This window comes from Cetorhinus maximus, chromosome 5 (genome assembly GCF_964194155.1).
Source record: "Cetorhinus maximus chromosome 5, sCetMax3.hap1.1, whole genome shotgun sequence".
NCBI classification, from domain to species: Eukaryota; Metazoa; Chordata; class Chondrichthyes; order Lamniformes; family Cetorhinidae; genus Cetorhinus; species Cetorhinus maximus.
The window spans coordinates 167,444,078-167,464,900 of record NC_135883.1 but is presented as its reverse complement, the minus strand read 5'-3'; the positions used below and the strand labels follow the sequence as shown (position 1 = coordinate 167,464,900).

At 45.0% G+C, this 20,823-nt stretch overlaps 1 protein-coding gene across 1 annotated transcript in view; it reads left to right on the top strand.

Moving 5' to 3' along the window:
• Nucleotides 1-20,823, top strand: part of LOC144681151 (dynein axonemal heavy chain 8-like) — a 1,659,468-nt gene that overhangs the window by 1,432,587 nt on the left and 206,058 nt on the right. The window contains exons 52-53 of the mRNA XM_078542878.1: nucleotides 3,121-3,358; nucleotides 10,451-10,593. Of these exons, the coding sequence (XP_078399004.1) occupies nucleotides 3,121-3,358; nucleotides 10,451-10,593 (381 nt within the window). The remainder of the gene's footprint in view (nucleotides 1-3,120; nucleotides 3,359-10,450; nucleotides 10,594-20,823) is intronic.

Below are 20,823 nucleotides of genomic sequence, written 5' to 3'. Positions count from 1 at the left end.
AAGGCCTGCTTAGGACTTTCCCCTGTTCTGCTCCCCTGGATTTTGGGGTTTTTTCTTTAGCTTGGGACTTGCTATCTGTCCCTTTTGCTCCAGTCTCTCTTTGGCAACTATTTTCAACCAGTTATAGCTTGGAACTTAGATAAAGGCAAAATACTGCAGATGCTGGAAATCTGAAACGAAAACAGAAAATGCTGAAAAACTCAGCAGGTCTAACAGCATCTGTGGGGAGAGAAACAGAGTTGATGTTTCAAGTCTGTATGACTCTTCTTCAATGCCCTAAGGAAGAGTCATACGGACTCAAAATGTCAACTGTTTCTCTCTCCACAGATGCTGAGTTTTTCCAGCATTTTCTGTTTTTGTTAGCTTGGAACTAGCTATCTGTCCGTTCCAGGTTGCTTCTGTTTGGCAGCTGTCTTCAAAACCAACTGAACTCCAACAGCTTCCAAATTAAACTGCTGTTTTCTAGTTTCTTCTGTGTGTCTGTGGGAGGGGCCTGTCTTTCTGGACACCAGTTGCTAGGCATCAGCACTGTTTTTTCTACTCTTGTTTGTTTACGAACTTTAGCTTACAGTTGTAAAACTCTCATTAGAAATGCAAGCACCTTTTAAAGTGAAACTAAAACTCAATTTGACCTTTCTTAACACACACATATAGAAATACAAATCAAATTTGAACTTTAAAGCTAAAACTCATTCCTAACACCCACAAAGTATAAATATAGCTCACTTAAACTGTCTCTATTTCCTAACAACCAGTTCCAGAGGACGACAGTTAAAATCAGCAGTGAGGAGTCAGGGCAACAGCCTGCAAGGGAACAATGTTAGAGATCCATAGTTAAAAGCAGCAGTGGGGAGTCAGGGTGAGATCCTGAGAGGGAACAATGTTTGAGATCCATAGTTAAAAGCACCAGTGGGGAGTCAGTGGGATCAGGGTGAGTGGCTTTGAAAAAGAGAAAAATAGTCAAAGCGTGATATCAGAGGAAAGTGGGCAAATGATTAGATATTTCTCCCTTCTTCTAACTATGCTTCAGTTCTGCCAAAGGGCCATGAAGGCTCGAAACGTTAACTGATTTCTTCTCCGCCGATGCTGCCAGACCTGCTGAGTTTTTCCAGGTAATTCTGTTTTTGTTTAGTAATCATTTTTCCCTAGCTAAACAAGGACACTAATTTAAACTAGAATTTCAGAAATTAAAAGTTTTAAGTGAAGTTTTAAAAGAGTAGAAGTTGAGGGGAGATTTAAGAAGAATGGGAGGTGAGAGCCAAAGTTGTGCAGGATCGGGCTGTCCTAAAAGCAAAGTCACAGGACAAGGAGTCGTGTGGGGTGAGTTTTCTGTTGAGTTTCTAATTTACACTAAATTAATCAAATTTAAAGTAAGGCTAAATTGATTGATTAAAAAAACTGAAGTCAATGTTATACTTTATCATATAATTACAAATCAGTGCTCAATCAATTAATCAGATCTAAAGAATAAAGTTATAATTAAATAACAAGGGATAGTAATAATGCAAATGTTACATCCTTGTTCAAAAAAGGGTGCAAGGATAAACCCTTCAACTACAGGCTGGTCAGTTTAGCTTAGTGGGGAAGATTTTGGAAACGATAATTCAGGAAAACACTTAAGTCATTTGGGAAAATGTGGGTTAATTAAGGAAAGCCATCATGGATTTGTTAAGGGCAAATCATGTTTAACTAACTTGCTTGAGTTTTTTGATGAGGTAAAATAGAGGGCAGATGAGGGTAATATGGTTGATGTGCTATCCATGGAGTTCCAAAAGGTATTTGATAAAGTGCCGCACAACGACTCGTGAGTTAAGTTAGAGCTCATGGAGCAAAAGAGACAGCAGCACATGGATATGAAATTGGATGAGTGACAGGAAACAGAGCAGTGGCAAACGGCTGTTTTTCAGACTTGAGGAAGGTTCCCCAAGGATCGGTGTTAGACAGCTTCTCTTTTTGCTATATATTAATGACCTAGACATTGGTGTATCAGGCACAATTTAAAAATTTGCAGATGGCATGAAACTTGGAAGTGTGAAGTAATTCATTTTGGTAGCAACAATGTGAAGAGACTATATATAATAAAGGGTACAATTCTAAAGAGGATGCAGGATCAGAGGCACCTGAGGGCATTTGTGCACAAGTCATTGAGAAAGGTTAATAAAGCATGGGGATCCTGGGCTCTATCAATAGTGGCATTGAGTACAAAAACAAGGAAGTTATGATAAATTTGTATGAAGAACTGGTTTGGACTCAACTAGAGTATTGCATCCAGTTCTGGGCACTACATTTTAGCAAAGAATGTGAAGGCATTAGAGGGAATGCAGAAAAGATTCATGAGAATTGTTCCAAGATGAGGAACTTCAGTTACACAAATGGGTTGGAGAAGCTGGGACTGTTTTCTCTGGAAAAGAGGTTGAGAGGAGATTTGATAAAGGTATTCAAAATCATGAGGGGACTGGACAGATGAAAAGGAGAAACTGGAAGGATTGAGAACCAGACAGCACAAATTTAAGGTTATTGGCAAAAGAAGCAAAGCTGACATGAGGTAAAGCTATTTTATACATCAAGTGTTTAGGGTCTGGAATTTACTGCCTGAAAGCATGGTGGAGGCATGTTGAATTAGAGCTTTCAATAGAGAATTGGTTCATTATCCGAAGGGGAAAAATTTGCAAAATGGGGAAAAGGCAGGGGAGTAGTACTGGATGAATTGCTCTTGCAGTGAGCTGGCAAAACTATGACAGCCCAAATGGCCTTCTGTGCTGTAACCATTCCATGATTCTGTGATTCTATAATGCCCAATAGAGTGACTACCAGCACCCTGACAAATGTCTGGCAGCAAGCTGAAATGACTTGTGATCCTTCTCATTGATGTAGCTCCTACCTCTAAATCACAACTCTCTGACAGCTGTAGAGTTAAGCACTCCCCACATGGAATATTGAATTGTGAATCTATATTCTTCAATTGCCTGTCATGATATATTGATATGTGAGTACTATCCTTCACTGGGATGTCAATGTACATTTGAAAAATACTTTAACAGCCTTAATATTTCCTTGAGAGAAAATATCTAAGTCCTAAAGAGAAATTCATTAACAATGTAAACTTTTCTCTCTCTTTAGTCCATTACATTGCTCGACGGTTTGATTCCTTCAAAGGAAGATGGAGGAATTTCTGATGCATTGCAACTTAAGCGGCTTTTTGTATTTGTGCTGATGTGGAGTATTGGTGCCCTGTTGGAATTAGACAGCAGAGCTAAACTTGAGCAATTCCTCCAAAAACACAACAGCAAACTTAGCCTACCTATGATCCCTGAAAATAGCAACGAAACCATGTTTGAGTATCTTGTCAATCATCAAGGTATGAACAATGAAATTATGCTTTGCGTGCTATTATTCAGATTTCTCACCTTATAAATGAGGAACATAGTAGTTTTGTTGCTTTATTGGGGTGGTTTTCTAATTTCATGCTACCAGCAAGGAGTCTTGCTCATTGATAAGAGGCATTGGGAATTGTCACTTTTCTAAGCGAGATACAACAATAACTTATATTTATATAATTATATAGTTTATGAGTAACATCCTTGTTGGACAGTTTTAGTTAATTTTCCATTACCAAGCTTTGACCACGACATATTTTTCTTCTGTAGGTATAACCTTTGTTAAGTTTTTCTTATCTTGATATTAAACAAAGATTTCTTGTCAGTTCATTTCCAAAATCAAATTTAGTTCAAGTTCCAAAAGGTATTCTAAAACTCAGCCAGCCAGGTGAAAACCTTGCCACATTTATCATCAATGACTCTTGCATTTCAAGTCAACTTGCGGGACTCATGTCAAAAATGGGAGAGCTGCCCCACAGAATAATCAAGCTGTCATAGTTGTACTCACTACATCATACTATACAGCCACGGTCCCCCAGACTCCTCTATCATCATCTCTTGGGATGTTCTGTGCCACCAACAGGATAGATCTAAGAGATGCTGGATCAGAGATATACAGCCTGGCAGGAGTCGTCCTGGAGTCCTTAAAATTGACTCTGGATCCCATGAAGTCTCTTTGCTTCAGGTCAAACATGGGCAAGAAAACCTCTGGCTGATCACTAGCTACCATCCTCCCTCATCTGATGAATCAATGCTTTTCCATGTTGAACACCACTTGCAAGAGGCATTGAGGGCAGCAAGGGCACAGAATGTACTCTGGGTGGGGGAACGTCGATGTTCTTCACCAAGAGTGGCTCGGTAGCACCACTACTGACCGAGCTGACCGAGTCCGAAAGGGCACATCAGGCAGATTGGGTGAAACATTGAGGGAAAACCACTTGACCTTGTCCTCACTAATCTACCTGTTGTAGATGTATCTGTCCATGACATATTGATAGGTGTGACCACTGCTCAGTCCTTGGGAAGACAAAGTCTGGTATTCACACTATGAAACTCCATCATTGTGCTGCGTGGCACTACCATCTTGATAAATGGGATAGGGATGGAACAGATCTAGCAGCTCAAAACTGGACATCCATGAGGTGCTGTGGGCATCAGCAGGAGCAGAACTGTATTCAAATACAATCTGTAATTTCATGGCCTGGCATATTCCTCCCTCTACAATTACCACCAAGCCAAGCGATTAACTGTGATTCAGTAAGGAGTACCAGAGAGCATACAAATGCAAAAATGCTTAATCTTTTCCACTGATGTGTTGGGCTCACTCATCATTGAGATTGGGGATATTTGTGGGGTCTCCTTCTCAGTTAGTTGTTTAATTGTCCACTACGATTCACAAATGGATGTGGCAATTCAACAGAGCTTAGATCTAATCTAATGGTTGTGGGATCATTTAGCTGTGTCTTTCATATACTGCTTCCGCTGTTTGGTTGCAAGTCGTCCTGCATTGTAGCTTTACCAGGTTGACACCTCATTTTTAGGTAAAAACAAAATACTGCGATGCTGGAAATCTGAAACAAAAACAAATATAGCTGGAAAAACTCAGCAGGTCTGACAGCATCTGCAGAGAGGAATACAGTTAATGTTTCGAGTCCATATGACTCTTCATCAGAACTAAGGAGAAATAGAAATGAGGTGAAATATAAGCTGGTTGAGGGGGGTGAGACAGGTAGAGCTGGATGGAGGGCCAGTGATAGGTGGAGGCAAAGAAGATATTGCCAAAGATGTCATAGACAAAAGGATAAAGGGGTGTTGACAGTGGTAATATTAGCTAAGGAATGTGCTAATGGTGACATTAAGGGTAGAAAGCAGGACGAGCAAGTGACAGATAGCCCTAGTGGGGATAGGGTGGGGGGAAGGGATTGAAATAGGCTGAGAGGTGGAGATAAAACAATGGATGGAAATAAATTTAAAAATAATAAAAATAGGTGGGAAAAGAAAAATATATAAAAAATATATTTTAAAAATTATAAATTGTTGGAAAAGGGAGGATCGGAAAGGGGGTGGGGATGGAGGAGAGAGTTCATGATCTGAAGTTGTTAAACTCAATGTTAAGTCCGGAAAGTTGCAAAGTGCCTAATCGGAAGAAGAGGTGCTGTTCCTCCAGTTTATGTTGAGCTTCACTGGAACATTGCAGCAGGCCAAGGACAGACATGTGGGGCATGAGAGCAGGGTGGTGTGTTGAAATGGCAAACGACAGGGAGGTCTGGGTCATGCTTGCGGACAGACCGGAGGTATTCCGCAAAGCGGTCACCCAGTCTGCGTTTGGTCTCTGCAATGTAGAGGAGACCGCATTGGGAGCATCGAATGCAGTAGACTAAATTGAGGGAAGTGCAAGTGAAGTGCTGCTTCACTTGAAAGGAGTGTTTGGGCCCTTGGATGGTGAGGAGGGGGGAAGTAAAGAGGCAGGTGTTGCACCTTCTGTGGTTGCATGGGAAGGTGCTGTGGGTGGTGATTGAGGTGTAGGGGGTGATGGAGGAGTGGAGCAGGGTGTCCCGGAGGGAATGGTCCCTACAGAATGCCGACAGGGGGGGTGAAGGGAAGATGTGTCCCCTCACCCCACCCCCACTAGGGCTATCTGTCACTTGCTCGTCCTGCTTTCTACCCTTAATGTCACCTATTAGCACATTCCTTAGCTAATATCACCACCGTCAACATCCCTTTGTCCTTTTGCCTATGACATCTTTGGCAATCTCTTCTTTGCCTCCACCTATCACTGGCCCTCTATCCAGCTCTACCTGTCCCACCCGCCTCACCAGCTTATATTTCACCTAATTTCTATTTCTCCTTAGTTCTGATGAAGAGTCATACAGATTCAAAACGTTAACTGTATTCCTCTCCGCAGATGCCGTCAGACCTGCTGAGTTTTTCCAGCTATTTTTGTTTTTACCTCATTTTTAGGTGTGTCTAGTGCTGTTCCTGGCATGCCCAACAGCACTCTTCATTAAGACAGAGTTGATTCCCCTGGCTTGGTGGTAATGGTAGAGTGAGGGGCCATACAGATCTACGCTCCAGAGTCTTGTCATAAACGGTGTGGGCAATTAGCTAGAGGAGGAGGTTCCACAAACATCCCCATCCTCAATGATGAGGGAGCCAAACACCAAGGCTGAAACAGTCTTCAGCCAGAAGCACCAAATGGATGATCCATCTTGGACCCCTCCAGAGGTCCCGAGCATCACAGATGCCAGTCTTCAACCAATTCAATTAACCCCACATGATATCAAGAAATGGCAGAAGGCACTGGATCCTGCGAAGGCTATTGGCCCTGACAAAATTCCAGCAGCGGTAGTGAAGAATTTTGCTCCAGAACTGGCCGTGCCTTTAGCCAAGCCGTTCCAGTAAAGCTGCAACGCTGGCATCTACGCAGCAATGTGGAAAATTGCTGAGGTATGTCCATTGCACAAAAAGCAGGACAAATTCAACCCAGCCAATTACCGCCCCATCAGTCTACTCTCGATCCTCAGAAAAGCGGCAGAAAGTTTTGGCGACAGTGCTACAAAGTGGCACATTCACATCGATAACCTGCTCAGTGGCAGTCAGGGCCATTCAGCTCCTGATCTCATTACAGCCTTGGTCAAACATGGGCAAAGAACTGAACTCAAGATGTGATGTGACAGTGATTGCCCTTGACATCAAGGCAGCATTGACTGTGTGTGGCATCAAGGAGCCCGAGCAAAACTGAAGTCAATTGGAATTGGGGAAACCTCTTCCCTGATTGGAGTCATCCTCAGCACAAAGGAAGGTAGTTGTGGCCGTTGGAGGTCAATCATCTAAGTCCCAGGACATCACTGCAGGAGTTCCTCAGGGTAGTGTCCTAGGCCCAACCATCTTCACAGCTTCATCAATGACCTTCCTTCCATTATAAGGTCAGAAGTGAGGATGTTCGCAAATGATTGCACAATATCCTGCACCGTTCATGACTCCTAAGATACCAAAGGAGTCCATGTCCAAATGCAGCAAGACTTGGACAACAATCAGTGTTGGACTGATAAGTGGGAATAACAGTCACACCACAACAAGTGCCAGGCAATGACCATCTCCAACAAGAGAGAATCCAACCATCTCTCCTTGACACTCAATGGCATTACCATCACTGAATCCCCCACTATCAACATCCTGGGGTTACCATTGACCAGAAACTGAACTGGACTAGCCATTTAAATACTATGGCTACAAGAGTAGGTCTGAGGCTGGGAATTCTGTGGCGAATAACTCACCACCTGACTCTCAAAAGCCTGACCATCATTTACAAGGCACAAGCCTAGACTGTGATGGAATACTCTCCACTTGCCTGGATGAGTGCAGCTCCAACAACACTTAGAAGCTGAACATGATCCAGAACATAGCAGTCTGCTTGATTCACACCCCATCCACCACTTTAAGCAGTCACTCTCTCCACACCCAGCTTACAGCGGCAGCAATGTGTAGCATCTACAAGATGCACTACAGCAACTCACCAAAGCTCCTTCGACAACATCATCCAAATCCGTGACCTCTACCACCAAGAAGAAAAGGAGAGCAAATGTATAGTAATGCCACCACCAAAATTTCCCTATTCTGACATGGAGCTGTACCATTGTTCCTTCACTGTTGCTGAGTCAAAATCATTGAACTCCCTCCCTAAGCACTGTGGGATGCATCTACACCACATGAACTGCAGGGGTTTAATGAAGGCAGTTCACCACCAGCTTCTCAGCGGCTATAAGAGATGGCCAATAAATGCTGGCCTTGCCAGTGATGCTCACATCCCAAGAAAGAAAATAAAATAAAAAAGGATTAATAACAAGAAAAAGTAATCAAATGAAACTTCCTTCCCTCTGACCTGCCCTCCAATTATATTCTTCTTCAGTAATGAGACAAACCAAGTTAATGGGCTGGATTTTCCAGCAGGCTTTGTAACCCCAATCTCAGGACCGAATGGGGGTCTCTTGTGCACATGGAGGCAATGAAACAGGTGGCACAATCTTCTGGGAGGCAGTGTCCTAATTGGCTGCCTCAATGCTGACCATCCTATTAAAGATGGTGGGTGGGCTCCTGATGCTGAAGGCCCGATTAGAGTTTTAAGCTTCAGCAACCCACTGGGAGAGGGGCACTGCAGAGGCATCCTGGGGCTGTGAGGACACCTCAACATACAGGTGTCCCTGCAGGCCAACACAGAAGGTCTGCACTGAGTACTGAAGCCAGTAGGGATATTGGGATGGAGGAGCCATCCCTCCGGATGGTCGAAAGTGACTGCAATTTTGTTTTTTCATCCATGCGACCCTGTCATTAGAGTATGAAGTCTCTGGCTCTGATGGCCCTCAGGCTGCCTCCAATGAGATGGCTCACTAGTTCCACTAGTTCATTGTTCATAATCATAGCCTTAACTGCCCCAGCTGGCTGACCATGTATGTATAGAGGACAGCCAATCCTATTAGCAGCCTGACCCTGGGAAATCTCCCCAGCAGCAGGAATATGTCAGAGAACCATTCCAAAGCAACTTCCCCACTATTCCCAACCTCCAACCCCACCTCCACATGACCAGTAAGATTCAGCCTAAAATCGCAATATTTTGCTTTTATATTTTCCTTCTTCTGTGCGTCTAATTGTTGCTTGAAGCAATTTATAGTAATTTCTTTAATGCCCTTTCCTGCTAAATAATTACACAACTCATTACCATTGGAGTGAGAAAGGTTCATTGGACCTTTTTTCTTTCAGTCATTAATTCATGGGATGTGGGCATCACTGGCTAGGCCAGCATTTATTGCTCATCACTAATTGCCCGTGAGAAGGTGGTGGTGAGCTGCACCCACAGTGCTGTTAGGCAAAGAATTCTAGGAGTTTGATCCAGCGACAGTGAAGGAACGGCGATGTAGTTCCAATTCAGGATGGTGTGAGGCTTGTAGGGGAACCTGCAGGTGTTCCCATATATCAGCTGCTTGTCCTTGTGGCAGAGGTCATGGGTTTTGAAGGTACTGTTGAAGTAGCCTTTGTGAGTTGCTGGAGTGCATCTTGTAGATGGTACACACTGATGCCACTGTGCGTCGGTGGTGGAGGGAGTGAATGCTTCAGGTGGTGGATCAAGTGGTTGCTTTGTCCTGGATGGTGTTGAGCTTCTTGAGTGTTGGTGGAGCTGCGCTCAACCAGGCAAGTGGAGAGTATTCCATCACACTCCTGACTTGTGCCCTGTAGATGGTGGACAGGCTTTGGGAAGTGAGGAGGTGAATTACTCGCCACAGAATTCCCAGCCTCTGGCCTGCTCTTATAGCTACAGTATTTATATGGCTGGTACAATTCACTTTTTGGTCAATGGTAACACCAGGATGTTGGTAGTGGGGGATTCAGCAATGATAGCCGCATTAAATGTCAAGGCGAGATGGTTAAAATCTCTCTCGTTGGAGATGGTGATTGCTTGGCATTTGTGTGGCGCAAATGTTACTTGCCACTTGTCAGCCCAAGCCTGCATGTTGTCCAAGTCTTGCTGCATATGGACACGAACTTCTTCGGTATCTGAGGAATTGTAAATGGTGCTGAACATTGTGCAATCATCAGTGAACATCCCCGCTTCTGATTTTATGATGGAAGGAAGGTCATTGATGAAACAGCTGAAGATGGTGGGGCCGAGGGCGCTACCCTGAGGAACTCCTGCAGTGATGTCCTGGAACTGAGATGCTTGAGCGCCAACAACTACAACCACATTCCTTTGTGCTAGGTATGACTCCAACCAGCGGAGGGTTTTCCCTTATTCCCATTGACTCCAGTTTTGCTGGGGCCCCTTGATGCCACACTCGGTCAAACGTGGCCTTGATGTCAAGGCCAGTCACTCTCACCTCACCATGTTTAACAAATGTTTCGCATCACTCCAGACAAGTTTAAAGTTTCAAAGTGATTCATTTCAATGCTTCAAAAAAAAATCTAGAAATATTTCTATGTACATTTTAAGGCAGGTCATAATGACTAGGGATAATTCAACATTTAGACTGAATTGCAGCATAACTTCCTTGTTTGAACAGTATTCTGCTTTGTTTTATCAGGTGAATGGCAGCACTGGAGAGTTTGGGTTCAGGAATACCTGTATCCAACTGACAGTGTGCCAGACTATAATTCAATCCTAGTACCAAATGTTGACAATGTTAGGACTAACTTTCTTGTGGACATCATCGCTAAACAAAATAAGGTAAGTGCATAGTAAAAGATCTTTGATGTTATGTCTGATACATGTAGTATACATGGCTAGAAATCTGATTTTTCCTGGAAATGGAAGCACAGGATGCTCACTGTGTTTCATGCTGCCTGTCAATTATAGTTACACAGGTGCCAGCTAGTGCGGTGTTTCAGTGGTGCTCATTGTGTGTCTGCTTCCCTGTCAGGGGATTTGGATAATGGATAAAGGAGGTGCATTCTGTCAGCTGTAGGTAGAAAACAATGGTTAACAGTTAATAGATGCAGCAACATTGAGATGGTAGCCAAGGTATTTGATGCTGTCTTCGAGGCCCGCAGGATAATGGACAGAAGGAGGGGCATCATCTTCTCTCCTGGGACACCAGCTTAGGAGACAGTGGGAAGTAGCCACAGAGCCTGTCAATTCCAGCAGGTTAGCACCCAGGATATGATTGCAATGCCAGAAAAAGTTCAATGGCATAAATAGAGCTGTTTGAATAGAAATACCGCTCTCTTATTCCCTACTAACATCTTTACCACTTGCAGGCTCACTACTTAAAATACTCACCCCAAAATATGTTTATGTTTTGTTGGAAGACTGTGCTTCACATTATTTCAATCCAAGGCCAAGTCTTTGTAAACTAAAGCACTAGTGTATTTTGCTGGCCTGTAGTATCTCTTTTGTTTCTCTCATTAACAGTTGTTTTCGTCTCTTGGGTTGGCAAGTTCAGTAAGTTTAATTTTAAAAGACTGACAAAAAGCATTTAGCCCATCAGTACTATTCCTAGTTTCCTAAGGCATGCTGGTTGAATGTCAAGCTTAAAAATTATGTCAAAAGGCTTTTTTTTTGTCCTACACCCTCTCTCTCCTAAAATAATTGTAAAACTTTGTGCAGAATTTGATTTACTTTACTCCATACTTGTAGCTGCTACTATCTGCTTTACCAACCTGTTCTGCTTTTTGCATATTTCCCATTCACTACTCCCGAACCATCCGACTACCTCCTGACCCATCTGACTATTTCCTGACCACTCCCTAACCATCTGACTACCCCTCCTGACCCAACCCAGCTATGGTCCGACTCAACCTTACTGTCCTCTAACTATCTGAATACCTCCCCGACCCCATTGGAAAGGTGCCTTGAGGTAGCAGTGATCATATCTTGATTGAATTTTGCATTCAGTTTGAGGAAGTGAAGACTGGGTCTAAGATTAGTGTTTTAAATTTAAATAAAGGCAAGTACAAGGGTTTGATGACGGAGCTGGCTAAAGTAAACTAGGAAAGTATGTTAAGGGCTAGGTAAGTAGAAATGTAGTGGCGGACATTTAATGAGACATTTCATAACATTCAGCAAAGATCCATTCCAGTGAGAAAGAGAGACTCTAGGGGACAAATGCACTATCCATGGCTAACTAAAGAAGTTAAAGATAGTGGCAAATTGAAAGAGAAGGCATATAAATTCTGAAAAGATAAGTGGTCTGTCAGAAGAGTGGACAGAATTTAAAAACCAGCAAAGAATGACTTAACAATGAGAGAGAAATTAAAGTCTGAGAGAAAGCTAGCTCAAAATATAAACACTGATAGTAAGAGTTTTTATAAGTATTTAAAAATGGAAAACTAAAGCCAGCATGTGGCCTGTAGAGAATAAGTCTGGGGAATTAATAATGGGAAATGAGGAAATGGTGGAAGTATTGAACAGATTTTTGTCTCTATTTTCACTATAGAAGACACAATTAACATCCCAGAAATATTTATAAATCAGTAGGTGAAAGGGAGGGAGGAACATAAAACAATTACAATTACTAAGAAAAGGGTACTGAGAAAACTATTAGAACTAAAGGCTGACAAGTCACCAGGACCTGATGGACTTCATCCTAGGATCCTAAAAGAAGCGGCTGCAGAGATAGTAGATGTATTGGTTGTAATTTTCCAAATTGCCTAGATTCTGGAAAGGTCCAATCAGATTGAAAAAACTGCAAATGTAATTCCTCTATTCAATAAAGGAAGGAGACAAAAAGCAGGTAATTACAGGCCAGTTAACCTAACATCTGTCACAGGGAAAATGCTAGAATCTATTATTAAGGTTATAGCAGGGCACTTAGAAAATCTTAATGCAATTAGGCAGAGTCAATATAGTGAAAGAAAAACCATGCTTGACTAATTTATTACAGTTCTTTGAGAAAGTAACAAGCAACGTTAATAAAGGGAACCTGTAGATGTGGTGTATTTGGATTTCCAAAAGGCATTTGATGAAGTGCCACATCAAAGGTTACTACACAAAATAAGAGCTTATGGTGTAGGGAATAACATATTATCATGGATAGAGAATTGGTTGGCTAACAGGATGCAGAGAGTAGTGATAAATCCGTGGTTTTATATGTTGCCAAGTTGTAACCGGTGGAGTGTCACAGGGTTCAGGAGGCTCAACTATTTACAATCTGTATAAATGACTTGGATGAAGGGACCAAATGTATGGTTGCTAAATTTGCTGATGATGCAAAGATAAGTCGGTAAGTAAATTGTGAGGAGGACATAACCTATCTAAATCATTTGTAGATTGCTTAAGTGAGTGGGCAAAAAACTGGCAGATGAAGTATAACGTGGGAAAATGTGAACTTGTCCAATCTGACAGATATAATAGAAAAACAGTATATTCTCTAAATGGAGAAAGATTGTAAAACTCGGAGGTACAGAGGAATCTGGGTGTCCTGGTACATGAATCAGGAAAAGTTAGTATGCAGGTAGATCAAGTGATTAAGAGGGCAAATGGAATGTTGGTGTTTATTGCAAGGTGTATGGAACATAAAAATAGGGAAATTTGGCTACAATTGTATAAGGTGTTGGTGAGACCACATGTGGAGTACTATGTACAGTTTACGTCTCCTTACTTGAGAATGGATATAATATCATTTGAAGTAGTTCAGAGATGGTTCACTTAACCAGATGAGCCATGATCTTATCAAATGGTAAAGCAAGCTCAAGGGGAGAATTGCCTATGCCTGTTCCTAATTCGCATGTCCGTAGGTATGTTTGTATGTTTCCTCATGTCACGGAATTGACACCTAGAGACAGTCCCTACCCCTGTTTTCCACCCCCCAAAGTGAAAATTCTGCCCACAGTTCCCATGAAATCCCAGGCCCACATCACCCTTGCTCCACAATTTCCCACCTGTCAATCTCTCTTGCTACATACCATCACAGTACTCTTTTGGCCAAAATCCTGAAGTAAAAGCCACCAACCGAAAGAAGCATTTCATAACAACTTTATTCAACAGTGTTTCCAGTGATGAATCCAGTAATGAACTATTCACTCTTGTGCATTCCTTTAGTGTTTGTCTTGTGGGTGCCTTTGTATTGTCTAGCACCCCAAAGCAGTTCTATCCCAGTGGCTGCAGCATGGCTTGTGGAAAACTACTGACTTTCACTGGAGGAGACTGCAAATGGCCTTTTTTTTATTCATTCATTTGATGTGGGTATCACTGGCTAGGCCAGCATATATTGCCTTGCTGGGTGAGCTAAAACAGCTCTGGATCTTGAGGGTGAGGCTTTGGACAGCACAATCTCACATGGATATAGCAGTCTGGGCTGGTTGACTGAGAGGCAAGGTGGAGTGGCACTGATGGAAGCATGAATACTGTTTTCCAGAGAGAGTAAGGTAGGTATGTGTTCCATGGAACCACAACCACTCCTCTGGTACAGTGACTCAACAATCCAAGTAATCTGCTGGATCATAGATTACTGAACAGAGCCTGCATGATGCAATGGATACAGGTATCAGTAGCTATGGTGAAAGCAATTAGAGCCTACATGGCACAATAAAACATGAGGCATTTAGCCTGTTCTATCATTCAATATTATGGCTGATCTGCAACGTGTTTCCATGTATCTGCATTTTCCCCATACCCCTTAATAGTTTTGATTAACAAAATATATAAATCTCAGTTTTATAATTAACAATTGATCTAACATCAATTGCCAGTTGCAAATAAGACTTCCAATGCCTAACACCCTTTACATCTAGAATTGTTCCCTAATTTCAGTCCTGAAAGATGTAGCTCAAATTTTTGACAATGCTCCCCAGTCCTAAATATTCCCTGCGTAAATATTTTTTCTCCATCTACCTTTCTGTTACATTTGGTCTGTTCATCCAAGTCATTGATATAGATTGTAAATAGTTGGGGCCCCAGCACTGATTCTTGTGGCACTCCATTAGTTACATCTTGCCAACCCAAAAATGACTCATTTATCCCTATTCTCTGCTTCTTGTTAACTAACAAATCCTTTATCCTAATATGTTACCCCCTACAACATGAACTCTTCTTTTGTGTAGTAACCTTTGATGTGGCAGCTTATCAAGTGCCCTTTGGAAATCCAAGTGCACCATGTCACAGAATCACACAGCGCAGAGGGAGGCCATTCAGCCCATCGTGTCGGCAACACTCTCCAAATGAGCAATTCCCTTAGTGCCATTCTCCTGCCTTCTCCCCATAACCCTGCACATTCTTGATTTTCAGAAAACAGTCTAATTCTCTTTCAAATGCTTTCAAATGAACACTCTCAGACAGTGATTCCATACCTTTTTATTCATTCATGGGATGTGGGCTTCCCTGGCTGGGCCAGCATTTATTGCCCATCCCTAGTTGCCCTTGAGAAGGCGGTGGTGAGCTGCTTTCTTGAACCACTGCAGTCCATATGGGTAGGTAGACCCACAGTGCTGCTAGGAAGGGAGTTACAGGTTTTTGACCCAGTGACACTGAAGGAACGGTGATACATTTCCAAGTCAGGATGGTGAGTGACTGGGAGGGGAACTTCCAGGTGGTGATGTTCCCATCTATCTGCTGCCTTTGTCCTTCAAGATACCAGTGGTCATGGGTTTGGAAGGTGCTGTCTAAGGAGCCTTCATGAATTCCTGCAGTACATCTTGCAGATGGTACACATTCCTGTTACTGTGCATTGGTGGTGGAGGGAGTGAATGTTTGTGGAAGGGGTGCCAATCAAGCGGGCTGCTTTGTCCTGGACAGTGTCAAGCTTCTTGAGTTTTGTGGGAGCTGCACTCATCCAGGCAAGTGGGGAGTATTCCATCACACTCCTGACTGGTGCCTTGTGAATGGTGGACAGGATTTGGGTAGTCGGGAGGTGAGTTACTCGTCACAGGATTCCGAGCCTCTGGCCTGCTTTTATAGCCACAGTATTTATATGGCTAGTCCAGTTCAGTTTCTGGTCAATAGGTCAAGATGTTGAAAGCGGGGGATTCAGTGATGGTAATGCCATTGAACATCAAGGGGCGATGGTAGGATTCTCTCTTGTTGGAGATGGTCATTGCCTGGCACTTGTGTGGCGCGAATATTACTTGCCACTTGCCAGCCCAGGCCTGGCTATTGTCCAGGTCTTGCTGCATTTGGATGTCGACTGCTTCATTATCTGAGAAGTCACGAATAGTGTTGAACATTGTGCAATCATCAGCAAACATCCTCACTTCTGAACTTATGATGGAAGGAAGGTCACTGATGAGGCAGCTGAAGATGGTTGGGGTGAGGACACTACCCTGAGGAACTCCTGCAGTGATGTCCTGGAGCTGAGATGGCTGACCTTCAACAACCACAACCATCTTCCTTTGTGCTAGGTATGCCTCCAACCAGTGGAGAGTTTTTCCCTTGATTCCCATTGACTCCAGTTTTGCTAGGGCTCCTTGATGCTACACTCAGTCAAATGTGGTTCAGATGCCAAGTGCAGTCACTCTCATCTCTAAGGCTTTAATGAGGTTAGGAGCTGAGTGGCTCTGGTGGAAGCCAAACTGGGTGTCAGTGAGCAGGTTATTTCTAAGCAAGTGCCACTTGGTAGTACTGTTGATGACCCCTTCCATTACTTTACTGATGATCGAGAGTAGACTGATGGAGTGGTAATTGGCCGGGCTGGATTTGTCCTGCTTTTTGTGTACTGGACATACCTGGGCAATTTTCCACATAGCCGGGTAGGTGCCAGTCTTGTAGCTGTACTGGAACAGCTTGGCTAGAGGCACGGCAAGCTCTGGAGCACAAGTCTTCAGTACTATTGCTGGAATGTTGTCAGGGCCCATAGCCTTTGCAGTATCCAGTGCCTTCAGCCATTTCTTGATATCACATGGAGTGAATCGAATTGGTTGAAAACTGGCATCTGTGATGCTGGGGACGTTCAGAGGATGCAAAGATGAATCATCCACTCGGCACTTCTGGCTGAAGATTGTTACAAATCCTACCGATGTGCTGGGCTCCCCCATCATTGAGGATGGGGATATTTGTGGATGCTCCTCCCCAGTGCGTTGTTTAATTGTCCACCACCATTCACGACTGCTTCCAACCTTGAAGGGGCCCAAAACTTCTGCCTTAATGATCTGCTCACAAATAGTCCTTCTAGGGAGAAGTGGTCTCCAATGTCTTCTCCTTCCCGCTTCTTCCTCCTCATCTTCCTCCTTTGCTATTCACCTCCCAAGGTAACTTCCAAAGGCCTGGTGACAATGGCTTCACCCTCAAGAGTACGGTTGTGGAAGATGCACAGACTACCATAAACATGTCAAGATGCTGCAACAAATGTTGGACAGCTCCCACCTCTATTCCGAATGCTCCAGGAAGTGGAAACATTGTTCCAGGATGCCAATGTTCTGCTTTCTGTTCACACATGGTCAGATGCTGGAGGGGAATCAGGAGCAAAGTATGGCCCTTGTTACTAATCTGCCAGCCCCGGAATCCCTTGCTAAAAGGATCTGGTGGTCATGCTTTACCAGAGATGGTACAAAATTACAACCACCCGATGGCTTATTGGGCAGAATTTTATGTATGACGTGCGGGTGGCGGACCCCGCAGGTCAGCGCTTAAAATGTCGCGCGCTGACATCGGGCGAGCGGCCCGACATCAGCACGCGCCATCGCGATATTTAGCTGGGCGGGCTGAAGCGCAACACGCACCCGCCATTAATTAAAGGCCTTGTTAAGGCCCTTAACTTGGCAATCGACACCGATTTTGAGGCGCACGTGCGATCTTCGGCACGGGCGCAATGGGCAGGCGGGTAAGTGACTTTTTAACAAACCTCAACCACGGGCGGGATATGTGGGCTCAGAGGGTTTGTTAATATTTTATGTGAAGTATTTATTGCAGAAAGTGTTTTAAACTTGCCTGTGTGATTGTTAGCAGTTCAGACTGATTTCCAACAGCTTTCTCTGTACTTTGAAGCTTCAGCTCACCAGTCTGCAGACAGTAATGTTTATTGGGCCTGCAGCTTTCCGGAGGCCTCCATTTAGCCTGGGTATGGGTTCTGACATCTCCACTGGAGGCAGCTCCTCTGAAGAGGAAGGGAGGGATAGAATAAGGAGGAGGCCAGGAGTGGACAATCAGCCTCCAGGGGAGCCACCTTTTGGAGGTCAGGCGCAGGCACAAGGGGCACAAGGCCAAGAGGTTGTCCAAGGTGGAAGGGGCCACAGAAGATGCCACTATCCTGCTGCCAGGGTATACAGGCGGCGAAGCAGCGACCTCAATATGACTGAGGTGCAGTGCGAAGGAGGCTCCGACTGGCTCCGATGTCAACTACATCTGTCAGGTGATTGGCCCTGAGATCTCTCCTAACTGTGTGGGCGGACATCCCATACCAGCGGTTCTGAAGGTCACAGTTGCCCTCAACTTCTATGCCTCAGGCTCCTTCCAGGGCTCGGTGGGTGATCTTTGCGGTGTCTCCCAATCAGCTGTCCACACTTGTGTCAAGCAGGTTATAGACGCTCTGTTCAGACGTGCATTGACCTTCATCCACTTCCGCTGTGACCAGGCAAGTCAGGCACAGCGAGCCAGAGGTTTTGCGGCCATTACTGGCTTCCCCTACGTCCAGGGTGCTATAGACTGTACACATGTGGCCATCAAGATGCCAGCAGGTGAGCCCGGTGCCTTCATCAACAGGAAGGGTTTCCACTCCATGAACGTGCAGATAGTGCGTGATCACAGGATGCAGGTTCTACAAGTCTGTGCTAGGTACCCAGGCAGCTCCCTTGACGCCTACATCCTCAGACACTCTCTGGTGCCAGGGCTCTTCAGTGCTCTGGCTCGACTGGATGGATGGCTGCTGGATGACAAGGGCTATCCCCTCAGAAGGTGGCTCATGACGCCTCTCTGACATCCAAGAACAGAAGCTGAGCAGCGGTACGATAGGAGCCGGGGCACCACAAGGGCTGTGGCGGAGAGAGCCATCGGTCTTCTCAAGATGCGCTTCTGATACCTGGACCGCTCAGGGGGCACACCCAGCACCCCCGCAGATCGTGTCTCTGTGATAGTGGTAGCATTCTGCACTCTGCACAATCTTGCGCTGGAAAGGGGGGATGCAGTTGACGATGAAGACCTTGATGCAGTGGATGCGGCTGCACATGATGAATCCAGCAGTGGCTCTGAAGATGAGGAAGCACAGGGCAATGATGAGGGGCAGCACGCCGACCTGCAACGACACCAAGGAGGTAGGGACATCTGGGACACTTTAATCCAATGAACCTTCAGCTAGCTCCACACAAATGGATCTGCAGGACCAGCACTGCCTGGCGCTTCCACACGTGGCACTTAGGTGCTACATCTTCCACCTCATCAGCTGCAACTAAGGGCTTAGTACATAAACATCAATGTCCACTCAAACACTCATGATATGTCTGTGAAACAGACAAATGCAGCACAAAGGAGACACCCTCAGCCATGGTCATAAATGTGGACTTTATTGCCACCAAAAAAATGAACAAACATCACTTTGACGTTGCGAATCAAACATTCCCTAATCTGGGGCCAACACAAAATCACCAGTAACAAACCCACGGAGTGCCTAACGTGCCTTATGTTTACGTTTGCGGGCGCTACATCTGGTTGCCGCCCCATCGCTTGGAGTGGCTGGTCAGACAGCCTGCTGACTCTGCTGTCCTGTTGGCCTCGATGACCTTGGCGGATGTCCTCTGGCCCGTGGAGTCTGTGCTGGCCCTGCCTGGGAGGGAGTGGCCAGTTCCAGAACTGGCACCTCCCCAGTTGTCGCAGCCTCAACGGATGCAACGGTGCAACGGTCACTAGCAGAAAGGCGGAGGAGCTACTGCCCTCATCCGGAGCACCCTGAGAGGAGCTCGCAGCAATGACAGGCAGCTGCTGCACCAACGTGAGGTCACATTGGACCTCCCTGCTCACCGAGCAGCGAGCTGGGACACTTGGTGCCCAGAACATCTCCCACATTGCCAATGACCACCTGTGGCCATTAGCACTGTGAGGGCTTGCAGGTCAGAGCGTAACCCAATCAGATGATTATCAATCTGTTGGAAGCCCCTCTCCATGAGAGTCGCCAATCTCTCAATGGAGGAAGCCTGAAGCTCTGTCATGCCATCACTGACACTCTGCCTGGATTCCTCCACCACAGAGACCAAGTGAAGCACACCCTCATGCAACCCTGCCAGATGCTCCCACGCACCTGGCCACTTGTCCTGCAGCTGCTGCATGGCAGACATCTCCAGAAGCACATCATCACTGCCCGTCTCAGAATGTGCCTGGAACCCTGCAGTCCTCCAGCTGCTGGCACCATCAGCACTCTCTGTCCGTGCCAACTCCTCCAGCGATTGTGAAATGCCCTCTCCACTGTGCCTTGGGACACTAGCCGACATTATAATCCCCACTGATGTGGTAGTAGCTGCGCTGGTGCCTGGCTCGCTGAAATGACGTGATGCAAGTTGCAAGTGATGCCCCTCAGGTGTGGAGGGGGGGCTCTGGACTTTGTGCTGGCGGCCATGCGGTGGTGATGCTGACATTAACAACAAGGACAGTGCATCAGTTCGCGTTCAGTCAATAACGCCATTCATCCCTTTCCCCCCCCGGCTCATAATGCGCTCAACCTTCAAGAACCTAAGGAGACCAACATTGGTGGGGTGGTAAATAGTCAAGAGGAGGCCCAAGCATTACATGCGCATACAGACAGGCTGGTCAGATGGCCTAAGGAATGCCACATGGAAAGTTATGTGGATAAGTGTGAGGTTTAGCACTTGGGCAAGACAAACAAGGTATGGGAATACAGGAGAAGTGGTAGGACCATGGAAAACCAGGACGATTACAGGGACCTTGCTGGACAGACCCGTTAAGATAGCAGAACAGGAACATAAGGCATTTAACAAGGTAAAAGCCAGACTTGCCTTTATTAGCCGAAGAATAGAATGGAGGAAAAGGGAGGTCATGTTGCAAGTGCAGAAAACGCTGTCGAGGCCACAGCTACACTTCTGC